This window comes from Corythoichthys intestinalis, chromosome 18 (genome assembly GCF_030265065.1).
Source record: "Corythoichthys intestinalis isolate RoL2023-P3 chromosome 18, ASM3026506v1, whole genome shotgun sequence".
Classification (NCBI taxonomy): Eukaryota; Metazoa; Chordata; class Actinopteri; order Syngnathiformes; family Syngnathidae; genus Corythoichthys; species Corythoichthys intestinalis.
In genome coordinates, this window is record NC_080412.1 from 18,401,080 (window position 1) to 18,427,880 (window position 26,801).

The 26,801-nt window shown below is 40.0% G+C and overlaps 1 protein-coding gene across 3 annotated transcripts; it reads left to right on the plus strand.

Moving 5' to 3' along the window:
* Positions 1-5,436: 5,436 nt before the first annotated feature.
* On the plus strand, positions 5,437-25,379 carry esrra (estrogen-related receptor alpha). 3 transcript variants are annotated; one of them, XM_057821162.1, is made up of 8 exons: positions 5,438-5,686; positions 7,715-7,801; positions 19,354-19,737; positions 19,845-19,961; positions 20,059-20,172; positions 20,775-20,942; positions 23,780-24,049; positions 24,249-25,379. In XM_057821162.1, the coding sequence occupies exons 3-8, from the start codon at positions 19,359-19,361 to the stop codon at positions 24,500-24,502; spliced, it is 1,302 nt and encodes a 433-aa protein (XP_057677145.1). In that variant the 5' UTR covers positions 5,438-5,686; positions 7,715-7,801; positions 19,354-19,358; the 3' UTR covers positions 24,503-25,379. The 3 variants fall into 3 exon arrangements, with proteins under 3 accessions (XP_057677147.1, XP_057677145.1, XP_057677146.1); XM_057821164.1 differs by lacking the exon at positions 7,715-7,801 and having other exon boundaries at positions 5,437-5,686; XM_057821163.1 differs by lacking the exons at positions 5,438-5,686; positions 7,715-7,801 and adding an exon at positions 15,728-16,247.
* The last annotated feature ends 1,422 nt before the right edge of the window (positions 25,380-26,801 follow it).

Here is a 26,801-nt window from a genome sequence, read left to right on the forward strand (position 1 = left end):
CAATGATCCAAAACATAAAGCCAAATCTACAATGGAATGGTTCAAAAATAAACGTATCCAGGTGTTAGAATGGCCAAGTCAAAGTCCAGACCTGAATCCAATCGAGAATCTGTGGAAAGAGCTGAAGACTGCTGTTCACAAACACTCTCCATCCAACCTCACTGAGCTCGAGCTGTTTTGCAAGGAAGAATGGGCAAGAATGTCAGTCTCTCGATGTGCAAAACTGATAGAAACATACCCCAAGCGACTTGCAGCTGTAATTGGAGCAAAAGGTGGCGCTACAAAGTATTAACGCAAGGGGGCCGAATAATATTGCACGCCCCACTTTTCAGTTTTTTATTTGTCAAAAAAGTTTAAATTATCCAATAAGTTTTGTTCCACTTCACGATTGTGTCCCACTTGTTGTTGATTCTTGACAAAAAATTAAAATTTTATATCTTAATGTTTGAAGCCTGAAATGTGGCGAAAGGTTGCAAGGTTCAAGGGGGCCGAATACTTTTGCAAGGCACTGTACATACATATACATATATATACATACACACACACACACACACACACACACACACACACACACACACACACACACACACACACACATATATATATGTGTATATATATATATATATATATATATATATATATATATATATATATATATATATATACATACATACTGTATATATGTGTGTAAACATAAATGAACTGCTACATACTTGGATGTGAAATCATTGCTATCGTGGCTTTGTCAGCCTGCAGCTTAACATTGTGAAACAGGAAAAAGACTAATACAAAGTGAATCCAGTAGAACTTTTTATTGCATACCTGGTATGGGTGACAATAGTTAAAAAAAACCTTTGGCTCTGAAAGGCCAAACAGTGCAACTCTCATGAAATTATAAGTAATAATAATTGACCACAGCATCCTGTCTCTGTATTAGCCTCCCTCCCTGTGCACCAGCAGCAACATAACTCAACTCCCTCTATAGCTACGCACAAATGCAAACGCGAACAAGTGAGACTCTCTCTCTCTGACACACACACTTAGCCACTTACCTTAGTTTACTATGCTTGCATCTACAGATCTTTTGAATAGGCCTGCCACCTGTCGTTTGAAATAAGGATTCGTTCCAAATTTGGAAATAAAAGTTGCGTTTCGTATTGAACCAATATGGAATATATATAAATAGATACATTTCTATGCATTTTATGAGTTTTGGGGATGTCCCTTTTTTTTACGCCTGTATGGCTTTGGGCGCGAGGGGGGGCGCCAATATTCCTATTTCTGAAAGGTGGCAACGCTACTTTTGAAACAGGTGTCAAATTACTGCGACATTTCTTTCAGTAAAACATAATAAAAGTAACGTAGACGAAATGACCTTACCAGGGATTGTTGCTCCGGTCGAGCCCCCTTCCTCAAAATAGCAGCTGTTGCAGTCTCAAACTCTTTGTGTTCGTTCACATGTTTCGTCTTCAAATGTTTTATCAGGTTTGAGGTATTGAAATTGGCCGATTTAACTCCAACTCTCGAAACTTCCAGGTCGTAAATCTTGCATGCAGCCATTGTACTCGACGGAGATCTTTCTATGCTGAAATATTTTCAGACCATCGACATTTCCCTCTCCTAGTTTGTTTGTTTTTCCTCCATATGAAAAAGCTACCCTGGCATTGGCTAATAGCGGCTATTGGCTCGCTCTCCTTGGTCTGGAGCAGGTTAATAGCAATAGCTGCTTGGCATACAAAGTGATCACGTGTGATCACACAACAAAGAAGTGTAGTGAGCGTCAGGAGAAAGAAGGATGTGGTCAAGTGTTATAATACTGGACTGGTAAATGGTATCGGCGCCCTATTTGTTGGTACTCGTTGATACAGATGCCACCATTTTAATGCTGGAGCGCCCCCGCCGATACTGGTATCAGTATCTGTGCATCTTTAGTTACTACCCACCTCTGGGCAGTCGCGGACTGTGCAATTTTGGGGCCTAATGCGAACATATCCAGGGGTCCTCTTCATGGGTCAGGGGTTAAAAAGGTGAGAAGGGTGTGGAGGAAATATGTTCTGGTACACTAGGGCTGTCCTAAACGACAAATTTTCTCCTGATTATTCAGCCGACTAGTTTTACGATTAGTCGATTAATCTAATGTTTTTCTTTTTTTTTACTAATTTAGCAATGAAATTTCTGTTGACGCTTATTAATTCACAAAACCATTTTGGAACACTTAAATGCTTTATTAAAGTACAAATAATCATGTAAATAACAATATTTAATCACAAATAAACGATGAGGTTAAATGCTGATAGCATTTACTAGTGCAAAAGAATGGAAAGTAAACAGATTCAGAACACTAACTTTGCCTTTCCAACATTATTCAAAACAATTCTTAAAAAAAAAAAAAAATCTAGCACTATTAGTAGTGTAATAATTATAATAATTATTCATTGCCAATCATATTTGTCATAAAGAGTATCATTTGAAAGCTATTCTTAGTGTAGAATCTGTATTCTATAGTATTTACTCAACATATTATAATATTAATTCTGAAGTATGTGGGATTAACTCCAGAAATCGTTTTTTATATGACGAACATGACGTGCTTTTTTTTTTTTTTTTTTTTTTTTTTAAAAGTTCACCGGAGGTAAGGTTTACACTTAGTAAAAAAACATTCTTCGTCATTGCTTGTGGTAATAGATTTATTTTTTTTTTCGTTAGCAAATGCTGTTAACCAGCTGTTGAGTGTTATTGTATAACTGATTGGAACTGTCCTGCATTGTTTCACCACAGGGTGTGCTGTCGTGTATTTTATGTTCGGTGTGAAGAAGAAGAAGAAAGTTTAAAGAGGCATTGGCGGCCTGTTCTCAACTTCTCCCTCACTGCACTTTGGCTTTCATGGAAAGCACGTTCGCTCATGTGTTCGATATAAATGATAGCCGACGTGCAAAGCAGCAAGTGAGCTGTAAGAATAGCGAGCTTAGTGGCGTGAAAAACGAGGGAGAGCTAAGTGAAGCTAACGAACAGCTAATCGGAGCTAAGCGATGCTAAACGGCGCTAAATGAAGCTAAGCGACTGATACTCAGTCCGTCGTCGTGGAACAGTCCACTGTAGTGTGTGTGTGGGGGAGAGAAAATATAAATGCAGCATTCAAATGGCTTTCTTTTTTGTTTTTTTATTTGTTTGTTCGGTATGCTGGCATAATTATACATGACGAATAGTTGGGAGTGCTGCTGGTTCCGGTGGCCTAAGCCCTTGCTCGTTGGGGCAAGGGCTGCTGGTTAGGGGCCCCCTACTGGTTGGGGGTCTAAGACGATCGCCCACTTCGCCTGAATAGTAGATCCGCCTATGCCTCTGGGTACACATAATGAAGCAAATTCGCAAGAACAAGCATCAAGCGGTAAAGTTTAAAAAATTAAGTTGCTTGATCTGTTTTTTGTTTGTTTGTTTTACTTTAACCTGCATGCAATTATGTATTTAAAAAAGAATTTAAATTAGACCAAGCTGCTATGTTGTATAAGATGTACATGCAGACAATTTGTGAGTAATGAAGCACCCCCCTCCTTCCTTTGGCAAATGGGACAGTTTACTGTAGCATGTATAAAGATGACAGGCAGCCTTCTGGCATGACGATCAGGAAGTCAGCAGGCTGTGATGATGTGCACTGGCAGTGGGTGACCTTTTACTGGAGGACACGCGCGCACGCATACACACGCTCAGCTGCTATGAACACTACTGCCGCACTCTCCCCGCTGCTGCCACCAGAGGGAGAATACTGACTCTTGTGTAGACTTCACTCTTCCTGACCAGTAGTTAAAAACATACACTATTATTACACGTATTTTGATTACAATCTCAATTCCTCAGAAAATCCTTACAGTCAACTGGGTTATTACATTTAAATTAACAACCTCCATTTTTGAAATCATCATTAACAGCAACATTTACCTCACCTGACATTGCAGTCATTACTGTGAATTGACATGGAAGCGAGTGTAAACGCACTCTTATCAGCAGCTACCATTTAATAATTGAAGAACACTGAGCCTTATCTTCTCATGTTCTGGTTTACTAGTCGCCCCTCAATGTTTCCATGTAGGTTAGAAAGACTGTAGCATATTATAGCCTACTATGATAAAAATGTGTACGCTCATCAAAATGCACATAATGTAGTGCAGTTACATGCTTTCTCTTGTTGCCTTGCTATGTATGACTCATTGATGCAGTAATGTGCTTTTCCTGTACAATGGCTTCTTGGTATTTATGTAGTCTATCAGCTGACACCTGTCAAAGGTCAGGACCTGCAGTAAGAGGCACTCTTGGGACCTCAGCTGGCATTCACAGTATGTATACCCAATCTAGTGTATTTAGTTCAAACACATCTTGTGACGAGATAGCCTGTATATTACATTGAATTACATTGTTAAATATGTAAATGTTAACTAATTCCATAAGGCCTATAATAAGACCGATTTTTTCGAGTTTATAATGCACACTGCACCAGCACGGTGCAGTCCCGCAGAATTGCAGTGTCTGCAGTAGAGACTCAATGACCTTGCTTCAAGGTCGCAATGACACCGCCGTCAGTTTTTCCTCTAGTGCGCGCGCCACGACCATCCTGCACCCACTGCCCATTTCACGCGTGACCACAAAGAGGCGCACCTTTGACGCAACTATACTAAAAGGGGATTGGGTAGTAACACTCTGTATGAAAAAACAGTCAAATGAACGTCAATTAGGATTTCTTTATTCATTTGAATACTATTTCAAGAATGAATGTATAAAATGGAAAGGCATCTAAGTTTAACTCATCGGCTGCCATTGACAGCGATGGACGTCTAATCAATTTGAACTGGGATGGCCAGCCCTTCCAGTTCAAATGGATTGGACGTCTAATTGAGATATACTACTACTGTTACCAGCTAGATTTGAAGTGCTCATAGGTCTACATATTATTGCATGTTGCTTGGATTGCATGTTGGTAAAATATTTGCGAGATGTGAGGAAAACTAATCTAAAGTTGCCTCGTATATGTAGTCATTTTTGTATCAAATTTTCAGCAAGAGTTGCCTGGCCCCGTTATGAAGTTGATGACGCTAGAGGATGATACGTACGTACGGACGTAACGTGGAAAGCAGACGCAAATTGGTCAGAGGGAGGAGACGAGGCACGGGACATGCTGTGACGTCAGAACAAGTTAGGAAGAAAAACTGCGTCGACGGAAATCGACGTTACGTATATCAAATTAAAGCAAAAACAATACGCGGCAATTGGAACCTAATTTATCAAAGGATAATACATATGAATATATTATTCAAATAAATATCCAATTATTCATTGTGACTTTTGTTAAACCCAAGAAACGTCCTGAAAGTTGAGTGAAAAGTGGTCACAGTATTTTATTTTGAAATGGATATAACAGGATGCTATGTTTCCCTGTTTTGAAGTAGAAAATCTGACAACGGTTTAGCTGTGGGAGTCTAGCGAGGATTTTAATACCAGTGTCTGGAACCGAGCAGACGAAGAAGACGGTATCGCCGGTAGCTGTCATCACAAATCTTTCGGTCAAGCCACCTCAGATGTGACAGACACGACGTTGCTTGGACAGCGTTGTCACACAGCAGAAACAGCCGCTGGAAGGACTTGCTTGTCCCAAAAGACCTGCCTGGCCCCAGACATAAAAGCTGATTTTCTGTCCCTGGTGAGTATCAGAATAAACGGCGAACATCGAAATATGTATTTGCGCCTAATGTTATGACTGTCGTTTTTTGTGTGTATATTTTTTTTGTATTAATTTTTTTACATGGTAGATTGATTTGTATTCACGCCGGGCAGAGTGAAGTTGGCGTGATCACGTTATTGGGGGTAGGGGGCACCAGCCGCAAGGGAATTGGTCATTGAGTTGTCTTTTCTTTCATAGTATACTGCATTCACCTCTCGTTTTGTCTGTGTACAAAAGCAGCATTTCTTGACGTCATCAAAGACCTCAAAGTTTCACAATCAAGCTGTAATGTCTTTGAAAAACTCCAAAACACAATTTATACAGGGTGGATGGACACTATTGCCATTTGGATAATGTATGCAGTCAATTGATTTTCAGTAAAATAAAACGGATTAATACACAGCGGGCCATGTTCTGCATGTGTTACCACTTTCTCTGACAGTTCCCAGTTGATGGTCTTAACTTTAAATGTAAGCATTTTCTGAGTAAATTCACTTCTCGTCACGGTACACTGACCTCTGAATGTAACCAAAGCAAGCCTGATGGACTAGGATTGAGATCACTGATCTGAAGGCTTAATCCACTTTGGCAATTAACCTTTCACCGGTTCGAGATCAGTAAGCAAGGTCACCCCTGGGTGCTGTTCCTGGCTGCTGCATGGCGCGCAGCATATCCAAACCTCTACATGACTTTTAAGTGCAGTTATGTGATGCATAATCACTGACAGCGTGACCACTAAACAGCCAGGCAACTGTCTTTAAAACAATGTCGCACCTAAAGGACATTGTAATTTACACACATGGAGTTAAAGTATGTTGGCTTCACCAACAGCATTCCATTAAAGTGTACAAAAAAGAGGAGTAATTACATCTTTATTTTTTCACTATAGCACTACCTCTTCAGTGTGCATTGTAATGATTGACAAAGCTATGAACAAACTTCAGCTCCCAACTTAGTATGAGAGACAAGGTGTTGGCTTTACTGTCTGTCCTTGAAGCATTCCTGTGACTTTGACCTTTGGAGCGTATCACGCAGGGGTGGGGGTGTTGAGTCGTGTCCATAAATATGAATACATCTTGGGTGTTCTATATTTCAAGAGATGATGATGAAGTGACATTCTTTTGTTTCCGCCAGTGTTTTGGTATCCTGTGGTCGCAATCGATAATGTTTTAGTGCCAGGATTCAAGTTGTTCATGGTTATCTAAGAGGCTTGACAACATGTACTTTTAAAGGATGTCCCGATGACATATTTTTGCATGGGAGTCCAAGTCATCTCATTTTGAAGATCTACTGACACCGAGTCCCGTTCCGATACGCTGGAAATGTATTAAAGAGGGATTGAAGCACATTCAAATGTGTTTTCCCCAAATTTAAATCTAGCCCAACATCACACCTATATAAAAGGGTTATTACTACTGCAATGAAGTGAAAAATATTCTTAAATCTTTTTTTTTTTGCAAATCACTAGTGCAGCATAAAATCAGGATGCAAACAAATTGCTTTTCTATATATATATTTTACATAAATAGCCTCGTATATATATATATATATATATATATATATATATATATATATATATATATATAAAAATAAGTTGGTCAGTGTGATAAACTGAGCTATCTTGGTTGTCATTTTCTAGCCTTTATTATATATTTTGTATTGCAAAATCCTTATAACTCTTATTTTGTTGCTTGTAACTTTTAATTTTGAAGGCTGGCATCGAGTGATCGTTTTCATTGCAATTGACGGCGATAGACGTCCAATCCAATTTGAGTTTGATTGCTGCCAGTCGTTAGAGCTGAACGTGTATAGCAGCCGATGAGTTAATATATAAAAATAAGTAAATACATTTTAAAAACCCGATTCAGATCCTCTGAAAATTACGTAATCAGGCCCAATTTCCGATCACGTGATCGGACCAAAGACAAAGATACCCCTAGTACTTATCACTGTCTTTATAGTTTGACCTACAAAATATTGAGTACCAAACCTTCATTCACATTGCAGGTGTCCTATCTGTAGCTGACGACAGCCTGCAGCAGACGTTAGGGATCAAGTACTGTATTTAGGCTTCAACTCCTGTCCAACAAACAGGTAATGCTCACTCGTATCTAATGATATTTGTAATCACCCAATTCAGAATGTTTGAAAAGTTGATAACTCATTCACAGCGCATGTAGTAATGTACAATTTAATATGACCTGGAAGAGGGGGATTTACTCAGGTGTAGATAAGGGCCTTCTTCCCATTGTTCCCATTGTTACCGTATGTGCTCTTTTGGTTTGTTTGTTGGCAAATGATTGTGCAAGGTATTTGTGTTAAGTTGCCATTTATATTGTTTATGGTCCAAACACTTTCAGCCCCGTATTTACTCAAGTATTCTAAAGACGTGATACAATGATGTCCTCAGTTGAATAGGATTTCATTTCATTAGTGTTACTTGCAGTTCTTAAGACAATGAAATATAAACCAGATTTCATACTTTTTGTGGGTCTTGTTTTTCTAGCTCTATAATAGAGTAAAAGTAGCAATTCACTAAAAATTGTGTAGCACACGCTGTAGTAATGGCAAATTACCAGTCAAGTAAAATACACTAAAAGCTATAATTGGAATCTCTATCCCTGCGAATCAGTGTTTGCATCAGAGCACATCCCTAAGGGGTGCATTAGGACAGTTGGGTTACATTTTCTGACACTCAATAAATGTTTGATATATACACACAATGAGGAGCAGAAGGATTTGCACCCATTGTGATTTTGCAAGTTCACACACTTAGAAAATACGTAGCAGTCTGAAATTTCGATCATGGATGCATTTCCACTTAAAGACATAATCAAAACAAAACAAAACAAAAAAATCCAGAAATTATATTGTATGATTTTTAAAAATAATTTATTTGTAATTTACTGGGGTTCATAAGTATTTGTACCCCTGAGAATCAGCAATAATTATGAAAGTGAAAGAGTTGTCAGTCTACCTTAAATAAAGTCCCCATGAGTAACCACCCATCCACCTCCCGTTTGGGCTCATTATTGTGTTACCTGTGCACTCCACAGTCAGTCATAATCCAACTGCTACCATGGGCAAGACCAGAGAGCTTTCGAAAGACACCAGAGAAAAAGTTGTTGAGCTCCACAAAGCTGGAAAAGGCTATGGGACAATTGGAAAGCAGTTTGGTGAGAATAAATAAACAGTTGCAGCTGTTGTTAGAAAATAGAAAAGGCTAAACATGACTGCTAATCTACCTCGGACCGGGGCTTCATGAAAAATCTCTCATCGAGGGGCATCGCTCATGATGAGAAAAGTGAGGGCTCAGCCTAGAACTACAAAGCAGGAGCTGGTCAGTGACCTGAACACAGCTGGATGCACAGTTTCAAAGGCTAATGTCAGTAGAACACTACAATGCAATGGTTAAAAACCATGCATTGCTCAGAAGGTTCCACTGTTGAAGCCAGTACATGTGAAGGCCGTCTGAAGTTTGCCAGGTACCATCTGAATGGGTCATGGGAGAAAGTCAGACTGTCAAATGAGACCAAAGTAGAACTTATTGGTGCAAACTTTACTCGTCGTGTGTGGAGGAAAAAGAAGGATGAGTACAATCCCAAGAACACCATCCCCACTGTGAAGTACGGGGGTGGAAATCTCATGCTTTGGGGCTGCTTTTCGGGAAACGGGACAGAACGACTGTACTATATAAAGCACAGGATAATTGGTAAAATGTATCGCCAAATTTTGAGCCACAACCTCCTTCCCTCAGTCAGAGACTTGAAGATGAGTCGTGGCTGGATCTTCCAACATGACAATGATCCGAAGCACACAGCCAAGCTGACCAAGGATTGGTTGCGTAAAAAGCATATCAAGGTTCTGGAGTGGCCGAGCCAGTCTCCAGACCTCAATCCAATAGAAAATCTTTGGATGGAGCTGAAACTTCGTGTTTCTCAACAACAGTCCCGAAACCTGACAGATCTAGAGATTATTTGTGTGGAGGAATGGGCCAAAATCCCTGTTTCCATATGTGAAAACCTGGTGAAGAACTACCATAAGTTTCTGACCTCTGTAATTTAAGCAAAGGCTTCTGCACTAAATATTAGCACTGATTTTCTCAGGGGTACAAATACTTATGAACCCTAGTACATTACAAATAAATTACAGTATTGAAAAATCATACAATGTGAGTTCCGGATTAAAAAAAATTCTTTTTTTTTTTAAGATAATGTCTCTATAAGTGGAAATGCAAATATGATTGAAATTTCACACCTCTACCTATTTTCTAAGTGGGTGAACTTGCAAAATCACAAGGGGTGCAAATATTTCTGCTCTTTAGTGTTGTTTTTTTATTTTATTCTTATCTGAACACCCAATACGAAAGACTCACATTGGCAGGAAATGTGAGTACATATACACGCACTCAAGAATGATTGACATTGTGTTTGGGCACTATTGTACACCCCCCCCCACACACACACACACACATGCGTGTCCTTCCACTTATTTGTGCATTTTTCATCTCTCAAATGCCAGTTTATTCAACTGGGCCTCTTATTTTATAGCCAAATTGTGCGCCGGTGGCCTGAAAACATGTTTCTGTGTGTGGACAATGAATTTTCACACACGTTGTGAAGATGCATTTGAAAAATGAACACGTGGCATCACCATCAGAGGCATGTGGTACCTTACTTTAACTTATCGGGATGTGGCTCGACCGTATGCAAATAATCAACAGTTTTTTCGTTCATATTTTTATTTGGTGGTTTCTTTCTTTTTTTTCCATGATCACACTGTAACTGACTCACATATAGATATATGATATACAGTGCTGCTCAAAAGTTTGTGAACCCCCTCAACATTTTGGAATTTTCTATTATTTCAACCTGATTTCCTAATCAATCAATTCAGTAGTTTTTTTTTGTTTTTTTAACAGTTGTGTTGTCGAGACTAAATTAAAAAGAGTTTTCATCAACTGATGTAGGTGCAAAATTGAACTGTTTGGTCACAACCAAAACCGCCATGTCTGGCGAAAAGTCAACACTGCATACCACCAAAAGAACCTTCTCCCAACAGTGAAGCATGGAGGTGGGAATGTCAAGATCTGGGCTTGCTTTTCATCCTCAGGACCTGGACAACTCCACATAGTCCAGGGAATCATGAATTCTGAGGAATATTGTCAAATCCTAGAACATAACCTGACGCCATCTGTTTTGAAGTTAAAGCTTGGCAGAAGGTGGATCATGCAACATGATAATGATCCAAAGCATTCCAGCAATACAACCAAGGAATGGCTGAAAAAGAAGAAGATTCGTGTTCTGGACTGGCCCAGTCAAAGTCCTGACCTAAATCCCATTGAAATGCTGTGGCGGGACCTGAAGCCAGCAGTTCATGCCAGACGCCCATCAAACCTCTCTCAAGTGACTGCGTTCTGCAAGGAAGAATGGGCAAAAATCCCCCAAAGTAGATGTGAGAGGCTGATTAGTCACTACAGAAACCGTTTGGTTGAGGTAATCTCTGCAAAAGGAGGCGCAATATCCTATTAACTGAAGGGGTTCACATACTTTTGCACACATGATATCTGAGTTTTTCTTAAATCAACCACTTTTGTTAAATAAAGAATGACAATATAACTATTTCTTTTGTTTCAGTCCATTATTTGGAATGTCAGTATTGTGGATTTGGGTATAACTTAACATTTAATAAGGTTATTTTAGTTTTTTTTACAAAAAATCTGACCATCGCTGTGGGGTTCACAAACTTTCGAGCAGCACTGTATTTAGATATATTTTTAATTTAGCATGAAATAGCTACACTCCGTTCGGGCGAGTGGCACAGTATGTACACTATTTGGGGAACATTACCAGTAAATCCAACACTGCTGCAACTATTAATCCTGGCAGCTGTTGATTGGCCAATTAGTAAGTGCTATGATCTCAAAGAATCCATGAAGTAATTCCTTTCCTTTCCTTGATATAGCTACGATCATTTCTCAGATAAAAGCCCTGTATTTCTCAACAGATGAATGTTTTTGGGTCAAAATTGCAGCCCTCTCTAAATGTGCAGCAAAAATGGATGCAAGGATGTAACCAATATAATTCTTTAAGTCAGGGGTCGGCAACACAAAGTGTTGAAAGAGCCATATTGGAGGGGAAAAAAAAATGTCTGGAGCCACAAAAAATTAAAAGCCTTATATACGCCTTATAATGAAGGCAACAAATGCTGTATGTATCTAAATTAGCTATATTAGCCTACTATCAAAATAACTAAGTTGGCTACAAATACATAATGAGCCTTCATGATTACCGTATTTTCCGGACTAAAGGGCACACCTGAAAGTCTTCCATTTTCTCAAAAGCCGACAGTGCACCTTACAATCTGATGTGCCTTACGTATATATGGATCAATATTGGTTAATAATGGCATGACATTCCATTTAGCTTAGCTCCATCTTGTAGATGCATAACGCAACGCCAACCACTACTACTACTGCATCTTATAATGCAGTGCACCCTATAGACCCTACCCACGCGACGTCACAACTCCGCTCTCCTGAATGGTACCGCCCAATTGTCCGTCAAAACATAGTGTTAACCTGTTACGGCTACGTACATTCCTCCTATTTACGGCGTGTTTTTCTGCTCCTTAACATTAATAATCAAAATGGTGAAGGTGTGTGTGGCTGTTGGTTGCACTAACAGAGAAGATGGAAGGAGAGACTTGAAGTTTTACCGTATTCCGAGGGATCCAAAGAGGAGAGCGAAATGGACGGCTGCAATTCGACGTGAAAACTGGGCACCAAAAAATCACCACAGACTATGTAGTAGTCATTTTATATCCGGTAAGATGCATTTAAGATATACTTAGAGGGTTTTGGGCTGACAAATAACCACAATTAAAATTGCTAGGCTAATCGCCGACAACATACACGTATGTATGTAGTGAGAGTGCTATCGCTAAACCATATAAACATAAAAAGCCCTAACTGCATTGACAAATGACATGAAATAAATTAGACTTGACAGTGGATGTTAGCGAGAATAAAAGATTTTGAATTGAAAATTTCGTAACTCACCTTTCCAAGCACAAGATAGATTCCTGCCGAATTTTCGTGGACGAGGACCTGTTTCACCCAACCAGCAACGAAGTATTTATAAGCCTCCAAGCTCTTGAAGTTTTTCAAATTTTTGTGAGAATAGGCTGATTTTGTGTGGACAAGATAGTTGTAAATATCAGCGTAGCAGATTTCAGGCAGACAGGGCGAAGACAGTGGGTCGAAAAACATCGATTTGGGCATCAAATATGGATCTGGCGACTGTATAGAACGAAGCTTTTCCACATAATGCCTTTTATGCAACACATCCAGTGAGTTTACGGCATCCGAAAGCACTGGGTCTTCCATGAAATGCATTTTAAATTCCTCAATCAATTGAAACCAATGCTAATACAGAGACAAAATGACGGACAAGGGGGCGGAACCATACAGCGAGCACGTGGTTTTGTGACGTCGGTGGGTAGGGTCTATACATGAAAATGGTTTTAAAATAGGCCATTAATTGAAGCTGCGCCTTATACTTCGATGCGTCTGATAGTGCGGAAAATACGGTAAATGTTCATTTCCCTGCAGTGCATCCTATAGAGCAGGGGTTTTCAACCCAGTCCTCAAGGCACACTGTGGGTCCTGGTTTTTGTTCCAGCCGATCCAGCAGAGACAGTTGAACCAATGAGGCTTCTGCTAAAACAAGCCACACCTGACTGCAATCAACTGATTGCACTTGTAAAACACCAGATTGGGGAAAAAGTGTTGTCATCTTGTTTGGTAAGAATGAAATCCTGCACCCACAGTGTGCCTTAGTGGAATAGGTTGGGAACCCCTGCTATAGAGAATGATGCACCACGTGATTTCTCTGTTGTACCATGCCGCCTCAAGTTTAACTTCATTAGAATATTAATCCATTAGAAGAATTTCTATTATGTCTGTATCATGTTTGTCGTCCTACAGAGACCACATTAAAACTAAACATATACAGTGCCTTGCAAAAGTATTTGGCCCCCTTGAACCTTGCAACCTTTCGCCACATTTCAGGCTTCAAACATAAAGATATAAAATTTTATTTTTTTGTCAAGAATCAACAACAAGTGGAACACAATCGTGAAGTGGAACAAAATTTATTGGATAATTTAAACTTTTTTAACAAATAAAAAACTGAAAAGTGGGGCGTCCCATATTATTCGGCCCCCTTGCGTTAATACTTTGTAGCGCCACCTTTTGCTCCAATTACAGCTGCAAGTCGCTTGGGGTATGTTTCTATCAGTTTTGCACATCGAGAGACTGACATTCTTGCCCATTCTTCCTTGCAAAACAGCTCGAGCTCAGTGAGGTTGGATGGAGAGTGTTTGTGAACAGCAGTCTTCAGCTCTTTCCACAGATTCTCGATTGGATTCAGGTCTGGACTTTGACTTGGCCATTCTAACACCTGGATACGTTTATTTTTGAACCATTCCATTGTAGATTTGGCTTTATGTTTTGGATCATTGTCCTGTTGGAAGATAAATCTCCGTCCCAGTCTCAGGTCTTGTGCAGATACCAACAGGTTTTCTTCCAGAATGTTCCTGTATTTGGCTGCATCCATCTTCCCGTCAATTTTAACCATCTTCCCTGTCCCTGCTGAAGAAAAGCAGGCCAAACCATGATGCTGCCACCACCATGTTTGACAGTGGGGATGGTGTGTTCAGGGTGATGAGCTGTGTTGCTTTTACGCCAAACATATCGTTTTGCATTGTGGCCAAAAAGTTCAATTTTGGTTTTATCTGACCAGAGCACCTTCTTCCACATGTTTGGTGTGTCTCGCAGGTGGCTTGTGGCACACTTTAAACGAGACTTTTTATGGATATCTTTGAGAAATGGCTTTCTTCTTGCCACTCTTCCATAAAGGCCAGATTTGTGCAGTGTACGACTGATTGTTGTCCTATGGAGAGACTCTCCCACCTCAGCTGTAGATCTCTGCAGTTCATCCAGAGTGATCATGGGCCTCTTGGCTGCATCTCTGATCAGTTTTATCCTTGTTTGAGAAGAAAGTTTGGAAGGACGGCCGGGTCTTGGTAGATTTGCAGTGGTCTGATGCTCCTTCCATTTCAATATGATGGCTTGCACAGTGCTCCTTGAGATGTTTAAAGCTTGGGAAATCTTTTTGTATCCAAATCCGGCTTTAAACTTCTCCACAACAGTATCTCGGACCTGCCTGGTGTGTTACTTGTTTTTCATAATGCTCTCTGCACTTTAAACAGAACCCTGAGACTATCACAGAGCAGGTGCATTTATACGGAGACTTGATTACACACAGGTGGATTCTATTTATCATCATCGGTCATTTGGGACAACATTGGATCATTCAGAGATCCTCACTGAACTTCTGGAGTGAGTTTGCTGCACTGAAAGTAAAGGGGCCGAATAATGTTGCACGCCCCATTTTTCAGTTTTTTATTTGTTAAAAAAGTTTAAATTATCCAATAAATGTTGTTCCACTTCACGATTGTGTCCCACTTGTTGTTGATTCTTGACAAAAAATTAAATTTCATATCTTTATGTTTGAAGCCTGAAATGGGGCGAAAGGTTGCAAGATTCAAGGGGGCCGAATACTTTTGCAAGGCACTGTATTTCCCTCCCCCATCTTTTTCCTTTTTCAAACATTTTTGAAAAAGCTCCAGGGAGCCACTAGGGTAGCGCGAAAGAGCCACATGTGGCTCTAGAGCCGCGGGTTGTTGACCTCTGCTTTAAGTGAATGCTTGATTATGGCAACTACTAGGAATACATAAATTAGTGTCCATCCGACATTATTCTCAGGAACTCAATTTTCACTTCCAATGAGGATTCGAATTCATTTTTTTTTTTTTTTTTTTTTTTTTTTTTAGTTTATAGAGTGGTTAAGGTAATTGTCAGAGAATCCCAAAATTGGACAAATAGGGTACCTTTTCTACCTTCTAAGGTAATAAGGAACCTTTTCCCCCTCAAATTTGTAGAAAAGAAAAAAATCAAAACTAATATGTGTAATAAGCGCCGAATATGTATAATCCTTGCTAAATCTTCCTCATGGAACCTGCAGATGCATGTGTTGACTTTCTGTGTTTCTGTGTTGAATTCGGAATTGGTCTCAAAATCATGAAATTCCAAGTGTATCAAATATGATACGTTTGGCTATAAAGGGGTAGGTAAATCAGTAATACATAGGACGGTAATGTCGCTAGAAATCATATAGTACAGTACAACGCTATGTAAAATTACATAAGTGAACAAATGGCATCCTTTATTTTGAGGATAATTTACTGTATTGACTACGTTTTAATGTTTAATAACTGTGTCACGCTATATACTCGGAAAGTACTCGTAAATGTTGGTTAAGCAAACAGCTGTTTAGCTGGGTGAGGTAGCAGCTAGTAGCTTGGCCCTTAGCAACACTCGGGTAGCAGGCAGCCGGGATACAGCTTTTCACTCTTACCTGGATTTTATTGACACGCAGCCGGGAGACAGAAGTGCTACACGAGTCTCCCCTATAAGGTAAACCTAAACCTAGTCTGGGTTAGCAACCAAAATAAAATCTCGTGACAAGAGGTTGTAGCATTGACACCGTAAATTAACCCTTAGCAACCGCTAGCAGGTTAGCTTAGGGAAGCTAACTCGACTGCAGAAAATGCTAAAACGTTACTTTAGAAATAGCTTATATGGCAAGTTAAAACACTTGACAATTAAACTTTGACAACTCGTTCAGGGTAGAATACTGCTAAACCTGCTTTACTGGAATAGCTATTTATTTTCCAAATGTTAAAAATATGTTCGTGACTGAGCTGATTTGATTTGGCTGATTTTGTTGTATGCAACGATGCACATGGTAGTAAAGCATTAACAACAAATTGAACACAATTCCACTCTGCTTGTAATTTGGATTAATTTAATTCGGTGGGAGTCGGACACTTTGAAAGCTCACTTCTTGACTAACTGCTGCGTTCACATGCTGGAGGGGGCAAACTCCAAACGAAGTTACCACTTGGAATTGTATGGGATTTATTGCTGGGGCAATAAATGTAACACATACATAGTTGTTTTCTCTATGAACTGTGTATGGCACTATGGCGGTATGACAAACTGGCCCCTTCGTTACATTGATCATTTTTTTGAATGACTTAATAGTTATTATAATCACTAATCCTCTTAAAATATATATATATATCACGCACATGTGCAAATGCGGTGGTGATATAGATGGCAACCCTGCAATGGAGTAGTGTCATTGATGGGATGTGAACTTTGTGCAGTATTATATCATCAAATTGATCCTAAAGCATATTTTAATACACTTGCTTACCATTATTTTCGCACTATAAGGCGCACCTGACTATAAGCTGCCACCCACCAAATTTGACATGAAAATGGCATTTGTTCATAGATAAGCCACACTGGACTATAAACAGCAGAGATATTTACACCAAAAGATATCACTTTATTCGACAGCGGCATTATGAGACTGTCATAAGATCAAATGAACCACCATGAAGCGTTGCAGCCAATTGGTTGACCACAAACCCAATTCAAGCCCCAATTTGGCCATCACTGTTTTCTTGGGCGAGACAGTCAACCTCTGCTGCCACCTGCTATCAACACTGTTGTCGTCCAACAGTCCTCCTAGCATGTATTGCAGCGCTGCAGATGTACATAACAAATCAAAATTCGTGTTCTGTGCTAATTATTTCTTCAAGTACTCTTCTAGTTGTTTCATTATGGAATTTGGTAACACTTTATTTGACAGTGGCGCCATAAGACTTATAAGACCATCATAATTATGACATGACACTTGCATGAGCATTAATGAATGCTTAGGACAGATGTCATTTTGTGTCCTCCAGCAAATCATCTCCCTTTTGAATGGATGTAAAAGATCTGAACTTGACATAAATGGAGTTAGTGACATAATTTGCCGAATGACACTTAATGACATCTGTCATAAGGATTCATTAATGCCCATTATAATGTCATGTCATAATTATGATGGTCTTATGGCAGTCTTAGGACGCCACTGTCAAATGAAGTATTACCTATTAGCACATATAAATCAACAAATAAGCCGCACCGGACTATAAGCCACAGGATTCAAAATGAGGGGAAGAAAAGTAGCGGTTTATAGTCAGAAAATGACGGTAGGTTGAAATGTATGCACAATTTTCCTTAACTCCCTATTAGTTATTTTCAACGCTAAATCATTTAGTCTACCAAAGGCTATCTATAAATGCATAACATATATCCTATGAAACAGTCCAATGTAAGAGTTTAGACCCTTAAACTAGACAATTTTCCCATTGTTTTTACATGCTACATGTCTTGTTTTTAGTAAACATTGTTGTCTGTTACTGGCGTTTTGCCAATCTGACGCATATAGGAACCCACATAGCCGCCGTTCATGTATGCCCATTGGACTTCATTTTATCCTGTGTCAAAGAAAGATTTCTTTTACCCAATTCTTCAAAATTGACCAAGTTAAAGCCTGCATACAGTGTATTTTTAATTAGATGTTAAAAGGAAGATACACACGGACTCGTAAATTATAATGGCAGTTCTGTTTTGTGTCATTGTATTTGCTTCATTCAATCTCTACTCATGGCCAAATTGGAAAAACATGACTTGCATAATCAAATGAACCCCAGTTGGGAAATACTTTTTTTAGTGTGTGGACCAGACTTAGGTTTCTTTTGACAATATTTCAAATGGGAAAGGGAACGTTTTGTCTTGGGAATGTCCCTCTGCACCCTATCACGTGTACAATATAGACTGTGTGCATAAGCATGTTGGCTGAAGTGTTCCCTTTTTTTTCTTTTGAGTTTATGGACATTGAGGAAAAAGGAAAGGCTATCACTGCAGCACTCTCACAGCCTTCCACATTATAACATTAGTGATGCATCTGGAAATTGAAGCACAGGGCTTTATGAGCTGTGTGACCTTCATCCAGTCACCTTGGCTATTTTAATTTACTGAGACGCCAGTGACAAAGACTTCACACTAACAGCACTTGAAGACAGTGTAGTTTTAATAGGTGCGGAAGGTCTTGGTTTAGCTGAATCCAGTGTTTATTTCATGGCTTTAAAATAACAGCAGATCTCCACAAACAACTGAGTCTTCAATTTCTACTTCCACAGCTCTCAAAGAAAACTGCGCCAAGTAATTGAGTAGTGATCAATGTAGTTGAAAGTAGATAAGATAATCCTTTATTTGTCCCACCACAGGGAATTTTATGAATCTGTTTTATGTGGCTTGAATGGCAGTTGGATATTGGCGGGGTCATGTCTCCTCTGTTGGGAAACATTTACAGTTTGACCACTGAATCTTTATGATGATGAAAATGTCAAGTTAAAGTTTGCCTGTTAGACTACAATGCCATAATTTTAATTTAATCACATCATGTTTATTATTTTCACCCTGATGTGTATTTTGGTTGCACTCCACAAAGGACTGAATGAGCCTTTCGGGCACAAAAGGGGAGAGAGAGTTGTCACAGTGACAGGCCGCTCAGAGGGTGTTTTACCCTTGAGCTTTTCTTTGTCCCCCGCAGGATTCCATACTACTGCCCCCAAATACTGTTATACTACTATTTACTGTCCATTTTCTTGCCCTCTAGATATCATGTCTTCCAGGGATCGCCGGTCAGATGTTTATATCAAGGCAGAACCGAGCAGTCCAGAGGGAGGTGGTGGAGGTCGGACCAGCCCTGGGGGAGCGTCCTCAGACTCCTCTCAAAGTGGAGGTGGAGAAACCAGAGGAGACGGTGCTAAACGCTATTCGCCACCGCTTTATACACCAGCCTTGCGTTGCCACTTCAAAGACGAGAGCGGAGACGGAGCCGACGAGGGATCAACTGGAAACGGAGCCGGGCGGTGCAAGTATGCCCTGAGCACGTTACCCAAGAGGCTGTGTTTGGTCTGTGGGGATGTGGCTTCAGGCTACCACTATGGCGTGGCTTCATGTGAAGCCTGCAAAGCGTTCTTCAAGAGGACCATCCAAGGTACGGTTTTTGATTTGGAGCAGCTTTTACAGATGTCTTTCATTCTGGTGATTAGCAATTAATTCATGTTTGACTAATCTTATTTATTTTTTTATTCTTGCATGAAGGTAATATTGAATATAGCTGTCCTGCATCAAATGAGTGCGAGATCACCAAAAGGCGCAGAAAGGCTTGCCAGGCATGTCGCTTCACCAAGTGCCTCAAAGTGGGCATGTTGAAAGAGGGTGAGCGTCACTTTGCCAGGCATTTTGTCCATTTACTTTTCATCATTCATGTTTTAGGCCATACATTTTCCACCCCCTTCATTGTTCCCTTGTGCAGGTGTTCGTCTTGACCGGGTCCGAGGTGGGCGACAGAAGTACAAAAGACGCCCTGAAGTTGAGAATGCAACATACCAGAGTGTCCCCCTATCACTGACTAAGGAAAACGAAAAGGGTTTGTAAAAGTCTGTTACAGCAATCAAAGGGTGCAAAGCTATTAGGTAGGATTTTGTAAATAACACAACGGTACAACAGGATTTGTTGGAAAACGGTGCCCCCTACTGTATTATTCTGGAATCCTTTTCGCCCTGGAAAATGTGACAATCATAGTTGGATTCAGATATTTGCCTTTTTGTAATGGCTGATCCAAATAATTGATTTAGGTCTTGAGATTTTAGGGATGCCCCCCCCCCCCCCCCCCCCAATAATGAGTTCAGTACAGGATCAGGACTATCGTTTTATCTCATGATTGACTCTAAGTATGTGTCTTAAACTATTTTCTGAGTTCTGTTTGACCTTCATACTCAGTTTCTCTTGAATACAACTCATGTCAGGTGACTACATAAATTTTCTGTATAGTCTTAAAATTATTATATTTAGTTGTCTCATAACAATTTGGCAAACAAAGTCTATTTTTAAAAATGTTGTTTCCTTGATTCTGTACTTCGAACTGTATAAATGTAATATTCAGATTATAAATAATGGAGCACTTCTCATTTGACGTATTGATAGTCTATTTTTTAAAGTTTTAAACCGTTTGTGTGTTTTGTGAAACAGGTTCCTGCAACATCATCGTGTCTCACCTGCTAGTTGCAGAGCCAGAAAAGTTATTTGCAATGCCAGACCCCCTCCAGCCCGACACAGCCCAGCGCACACTTACAACCCTTTGTGACCTTGCTGACCGTGAGCTGGTTGTCATCATTGGCTGGGCCAAACACATTCCAGGTAAGAAATGAAGGCTAAGCAGAGCTAATATAGAGTAGGTCACTAAAGCCCTTTTCAGACATACCAAGAAGTCTGGTAATCTATCGGTATTTACAAGGCACACGCCTAAGTGTAAACTCAATTTGCCGGCTCAGCTGACACGGACATCAGCCGGAACATTACCGACTCGCGACCTAGTCAGAAGGCCAAAACATAACCGGCTCGCGTTGTTCCATATCTGAGCATGGAGGTTGATGACGTGGCTATGATTTGACTCTAGCGCACTGCACTACAATTGTCATTTTCTTCAAGGTAAGATTTGACAAGCAGCAAATAAAAAAAAAAAAAAATTATTGAAGGGGAGGTTCAGAATTTTTGACATTAGGCTTAATCTTCAAGTTAGTGGGGGTTTAATTAGTCGGTGGAGTTGATTTCAACAAATTCTGTGCAGTTTGTCAATTATTTGTTAGTTTCAGGGCTCCAGAGTGGCTAAGGTAGTGGGAGTCAATGGTGCCTGCTTAGCATGCCAATAAAAAACGATAATAACGGTCAAATAAATTAAAAATGCAGATTATTGTTCAAAATACCCATGTGGCCAAAACAATGTCACCTCAAACTGCCATAATTCATTTCATTCTCAGGACTATTGTTTTAGATGTGTAATGCGACTACAATAGAGAGGAGTGCTTCGGCCACTCATGCTCAGTCGTAGGTCGAGTTCTGGCCCGCAGTACGCGCCTTCCATTCACAGACTTCCACGCCGTTTCTGGTGCCTTCGGAAAAGGGGCTTGGGTTTAAGGTTAGGGTAAGGGTTAGGGTCCTTGAAAGCAGGGGGCGTGGTTGGCGGTTGACGAATGCTTGTGAAAGCTGGGGGCCCGGTTGGTGAAGCTTGATTTGATTGGTTGTTGAAAGCATGGTTGTTGTGATTTGGACATTGAGTCTGTTAATAAATTTATTTATTTATTCTATTTACCATAATTTTCGGACTATAAGGGGCACCTGACTATAAGCCGCCACCCACCAAATTTGAACAAAAAAAGGCATTTGTTCATGTATAAGCCACACTGGGCTATAAGCCGCAGCTGTCCTCACTGTGTTATGAGATATTTACACCAAAAAAATATTAAACGGTAAAACTTTATTTGACAGGGGTTTGGATAAGACTGTGCATCATAAGACTGTCATCAGACCAAATGAACCACCATTAAGCTTTGAACCAATTGGACGCAAAGATTTATTGCTTCATGAAGCTTCATTTGGCCATCACTGCTCCCTTGGGGGAGACAGTTAACCAATGCTGCCACCTGCTGTCAACACTGTTGCTGTGCAACATGCCTCCTACCATGCATTGCAGCGCTACAGTTATAAATAACAATCAAAATTCATGTTCTTTGCTAATTATTTCTTCAGTTACTGTTCGAGTTGTTTCATTAATTGCTAGTTATGGTATTTGGTAACACTTTATTTGATAGAGGCGTCATAAGACCATCACAATGACACTGCCATGAGCATTGATGAATGCAGATGTCATTTAGTATCATCCAGCAAATTATCTCACTTTTGAATGGATATAGAAGATCCAGGCTTAATGACATCTGTCATAAGCATTTATTTATGCCCATGATAGTGTCATGTCATAATTATGATGGTCTTATGATGCCAAATAAAGTGTTACCTATTAACCCAAATAAATCCACTATAAACTATAAACTGCAGGATTCAAAATGAGGGAGAAAAAGTAGCGACTTATAGTCCAAAAATTAAGGTAACTTTCATCGGGTGTGGCTTGCGAGTATTGCGGGTCGCAGCTGTTCCCATACAAAAAAAATCAGCGGTGAAAAAAAAACGATGTGATATCACACCACCCTGCTTGTCTAGACAGCCTGTTCCCTGCGGAGATGCTGGATTACAAATGTTGCTGCCCATACTACAATTATAGACATTCAATCGTAAGCTTTAATAACTTTATCATGAAAACATAGCCAACACTATTGATTGCATGGGTCATCGGTGATGCATGCATATGTTGTTGTTTTCATTGGCATGCTAAGCAGGCTAGCCTAGCCACTCTGGAGCCCTAAAACTAACAAATAACTAACAACTGCACAGAATGTGTTGAGATAACTCCACTGACTAATTAAACCCCCGCTAACTCGAAGATTAAGCCTTATGTCTAAAATTATGAACTTCCCCTTTAACTAATGTATTAACAAAATTGATCAGACAACAGTTCCCCGATATTGGGCTCAGAAAAAGACGGTTAACTCGTGAATGGGGCAGCGCGGGTCGGTGTGGCTGAGCAAAGGCGTGTTTGTCGTGTATTTTCTTTGTATCATTATTATTTTTTAAATAAATGTGATTGAGGCTGCATCATTGTTCAGGTCGCTCACAAATGAATGGATGCGATTGGTACAGTAAATTAACGGAAACTAAAAAAGTAAACAGGCATGACGTCATGCCCAAGTTGCACGCTGCATCTGAAAGCTGCCTAGTCGGGTAAACGGTTCCCGATGTCTGAGAGCCCCAACCTGGGTAGAGTCCGTGTCAGGATACCTGGTCATGTTGTGTCTAAAAACAGCTTAGGAATCGAACAAAATGTACAGAAATCAACATCGTAGGAAGATTTTTTTAGTGGGTATATGTTAATTCTGTCTATGTGCTGACAAATCCCCTGCAGAATGGTTAATTTGCTCTTCTGTATGCCAGCGGTGGTATTTTTATCTGGTGGATCTCAAAGTGGTGCTCCAAAGCTCTGCTGCCAGTATTTGTTATTGCAGTTGTCTCAAATTAGAAGTTGTTGCCAGTTTTCCTCTTTAACATTCTGAACCTTCACTCTGGCTTTTTCTGTTCTGCCGCAGGCTTCTTGTCTCTGTCGCTAGCAGACCAGATGTCTGTGCTACAGTCCGTTTGGCTTGAGGTGCTGGTGCTGGGTGTAGCGTACCGTTCGCTTGGCTGTGAAGACGAAGTCGTCTTCGCTGAGGATTTTGTCCTTGATGAAGAAATGTCTCGTGTTGCTGGCCTAACGGAGCTAAATGCAGCAATCAGTCAACTAGCCCGACGTTTCCGTGCCCTGAATGTGGACCGAGAAGAGTTTGTCATGCTGAAAGCCATCGCGCTGACTAACTCAGGTACAGTTTGTTTCATATGGTAGTGTAGCTAACTACTCAGTGCTCACAAACAATACCTTGTTTTGTGTTTTAAGCCTCTCTATAGCAAGTCGACGTAACCCAAAGTAACTTAAACACCAACATGTGTTCATTCGCCCCTCCCAGCCACAAAGGATTGACCGTCTAGTGCTATTTTTTTTCCTCACTGTTGATCTGTTAGATTCCGTTTACATAGAGGACATGGAAGCAGTGCAGAAGCTACGGGACCTCCTTCACCAGGCTTTACTGGAGCTGGAGTGTCAGCGACGCCACGACGATCCCCAGCGAGCCGGTCGTCTCCTTTTAACGCTGCCACTTCTCCGACAGACCGCCGGTCGGGCTCTGACTACTTTCTACAGCATCAAGACCCGTGGTGGTATACCCATGCACAAACTATTCTTGGAGATGCTGGAAGCTATGATGGACTCTCCCTAGAGTGGAGCAGCGAACATAGGATGACGTATAGACTCGACTGATCTAGTCTTTATGAGTGGGTAAATTGTTTGTCATAAAGGAAATGTTTTATTAGAGGAGAAAAGGGATACTTCTCCATTGTAGCTGACGTGAGGTGAGAGACAGTTTAAAAAAAATAAAAATAAAGACCTTGCCAGCTATAAAGTTAGTCGTCAAGCTTCAGTAAGCACTGTCAAGATCCATATTTGTGTGGACAAAAATCTGAGAAGTGATACAACCAGTTTGCCAAGTTCCTCGCAGTGGCCTCCATACAATTTCATCGCAGTTGCAAAACCACTGGAAAACATGGAAGTCGTCAAGAACAGACTGCAGCCTTGCGGCTTTTGAACTTTGAAGCTAATGCAACAGTGACTCATGTAAGCCATAACATATCCGGCCAAGACTTGAGGGTCCACTTTAGTACACAGGGTGCATTACTGTAACTATAGTATAGTGCCGTTGTAGGCAGGTTTTTTTTTTAATTAATTTTTGGTAGGACTTACTCGCAATAGGCTAAAAGCAATATAATGACTTACTGTTCATCATCCTTAAAAGCTGTTCACGTGTTAAGTTCCTTCATAGTTAGTCATGAGCTGGTAGTTTTCCACTCTCAGGACCCCAAGTTCTTTGTTTTATTTCAGCCATAGACTGGTCTGGACCTGCTAAGAGAAAGCTGTCAGATTGTGGGAAGGTTTCAATGTATCAGCACTAATTTTAAGTATATAATCTAGGAAAGGTGCACCTGAAATGTGTGGCCGTAAAATCCTCCGCTGTTATGACTCAGAGGGGAATTAACGCTCATAATTTATGAGGTTTTTGTTAATCCTGTTTGCACACTAAAAATGGCTTCCATTTGCAACCTATGAGCTTCACTTTTTGAGTGGCAACACTGAGGTTGGACAAAAACACATCTGCCTCATTTGCCGTTTTCCATACCCGTCCTTTTGTCCCTTGTAATGGATCTCGGCCACGCTGCTCCAGAAAAATAAAGATATGGTGCATTTTCTGTGCTGAGGAAAAGAAAGCATTGGAAGGTAAGCAGTTGTTTCAGTGTGTAATCTTATTTGTGTTTGGATGTGTTTTGAACTTGTAAGCGCCTGTAATGGGCTCAGGGCAACTTAGAAATGCAACATATGCAACATTGTGTGTTAAACCCTCGTCCGACTACAGAACATACCCTAAGACCTACGCTATTCATTGTTGTTCATTTTGAGCTTTTCAGTCAATGCATCTGCTGTCCAAATCTGATTCCCCTGAAAACCATTCATGTATATTGGCCAAAGTGCCATTAATAGTTTAGCCATGTACAGTTACAGTTATACAACTAGAAACATGCAATTTTTGTGGAAGATGATGAAGCCAGCAAATGTGACAACTTATTCATTACAAATGTACAGTATATGTGCAGATTATGGTGTATTGAAATTTTACAAAGTTTTTTCATATACTTTTTAGGATTTAAAGGCGTGTTAATGTGAATGGATTGGATTTATACACTGACAAAACTGCTGAGACATTTTAGCTGCTCATACTATGATTACGGATGCTATTTTTTCTTAACTGTGTTTTCTGAAAGCTGTTTTCATTACAGGGATCAAAATAAAGTTTCTACCTAATCAGTGAAGTTATAGAGGTGTCAGTAAGCTAAATAAAAACTGCAATGAACCCCGCCCCTGAAAAAAAGAACAACTTGTGATTTACTCATTTAAATTAGGGTGCATTTAATGCTTTACACTTAAAACGCACAAAAGTGTTTTCAGAGACCTGGGCTAAGTTTCTACCTAATCAGTGAAGTTATAGAGGTGTCAGCTAAATAAAAACTGCAATGAACCCCGCCCCTGAAAAAAAGAACAACTTGTGATTTACTCATTTAAATTAGGGTGCATTTAAAGCTTTACACTTAAAACACACAAAAGTGCTTTCAGAGACCTGGTCCATCAAAGATGTTTTTTTTTTTTTTTTTTTTTTAAATTGGTAACAACCTATTGATGATTCATTCACTAAATTCGGGGACATGTGGAAGAAATTTGTCATTTTATATGAACATATTGTTTCTTTATATTAACATACTGTATGTCTTTACTGGTATGTGTTCAGATGGTTATAGGAAAAGAAATCAATGTGTATTGAAATGGAAGTCGTTTGCAGTGTGCAATTGCAATTTTGTTGTGGTTTCTATGTACATTAATATGAATTAGCAATACAATAAGTTACCAAAACTCACTTGTTTCCATGTATAGCCACTGTGTACATTTAACATTGCCAGTTATGAGAAATAGCC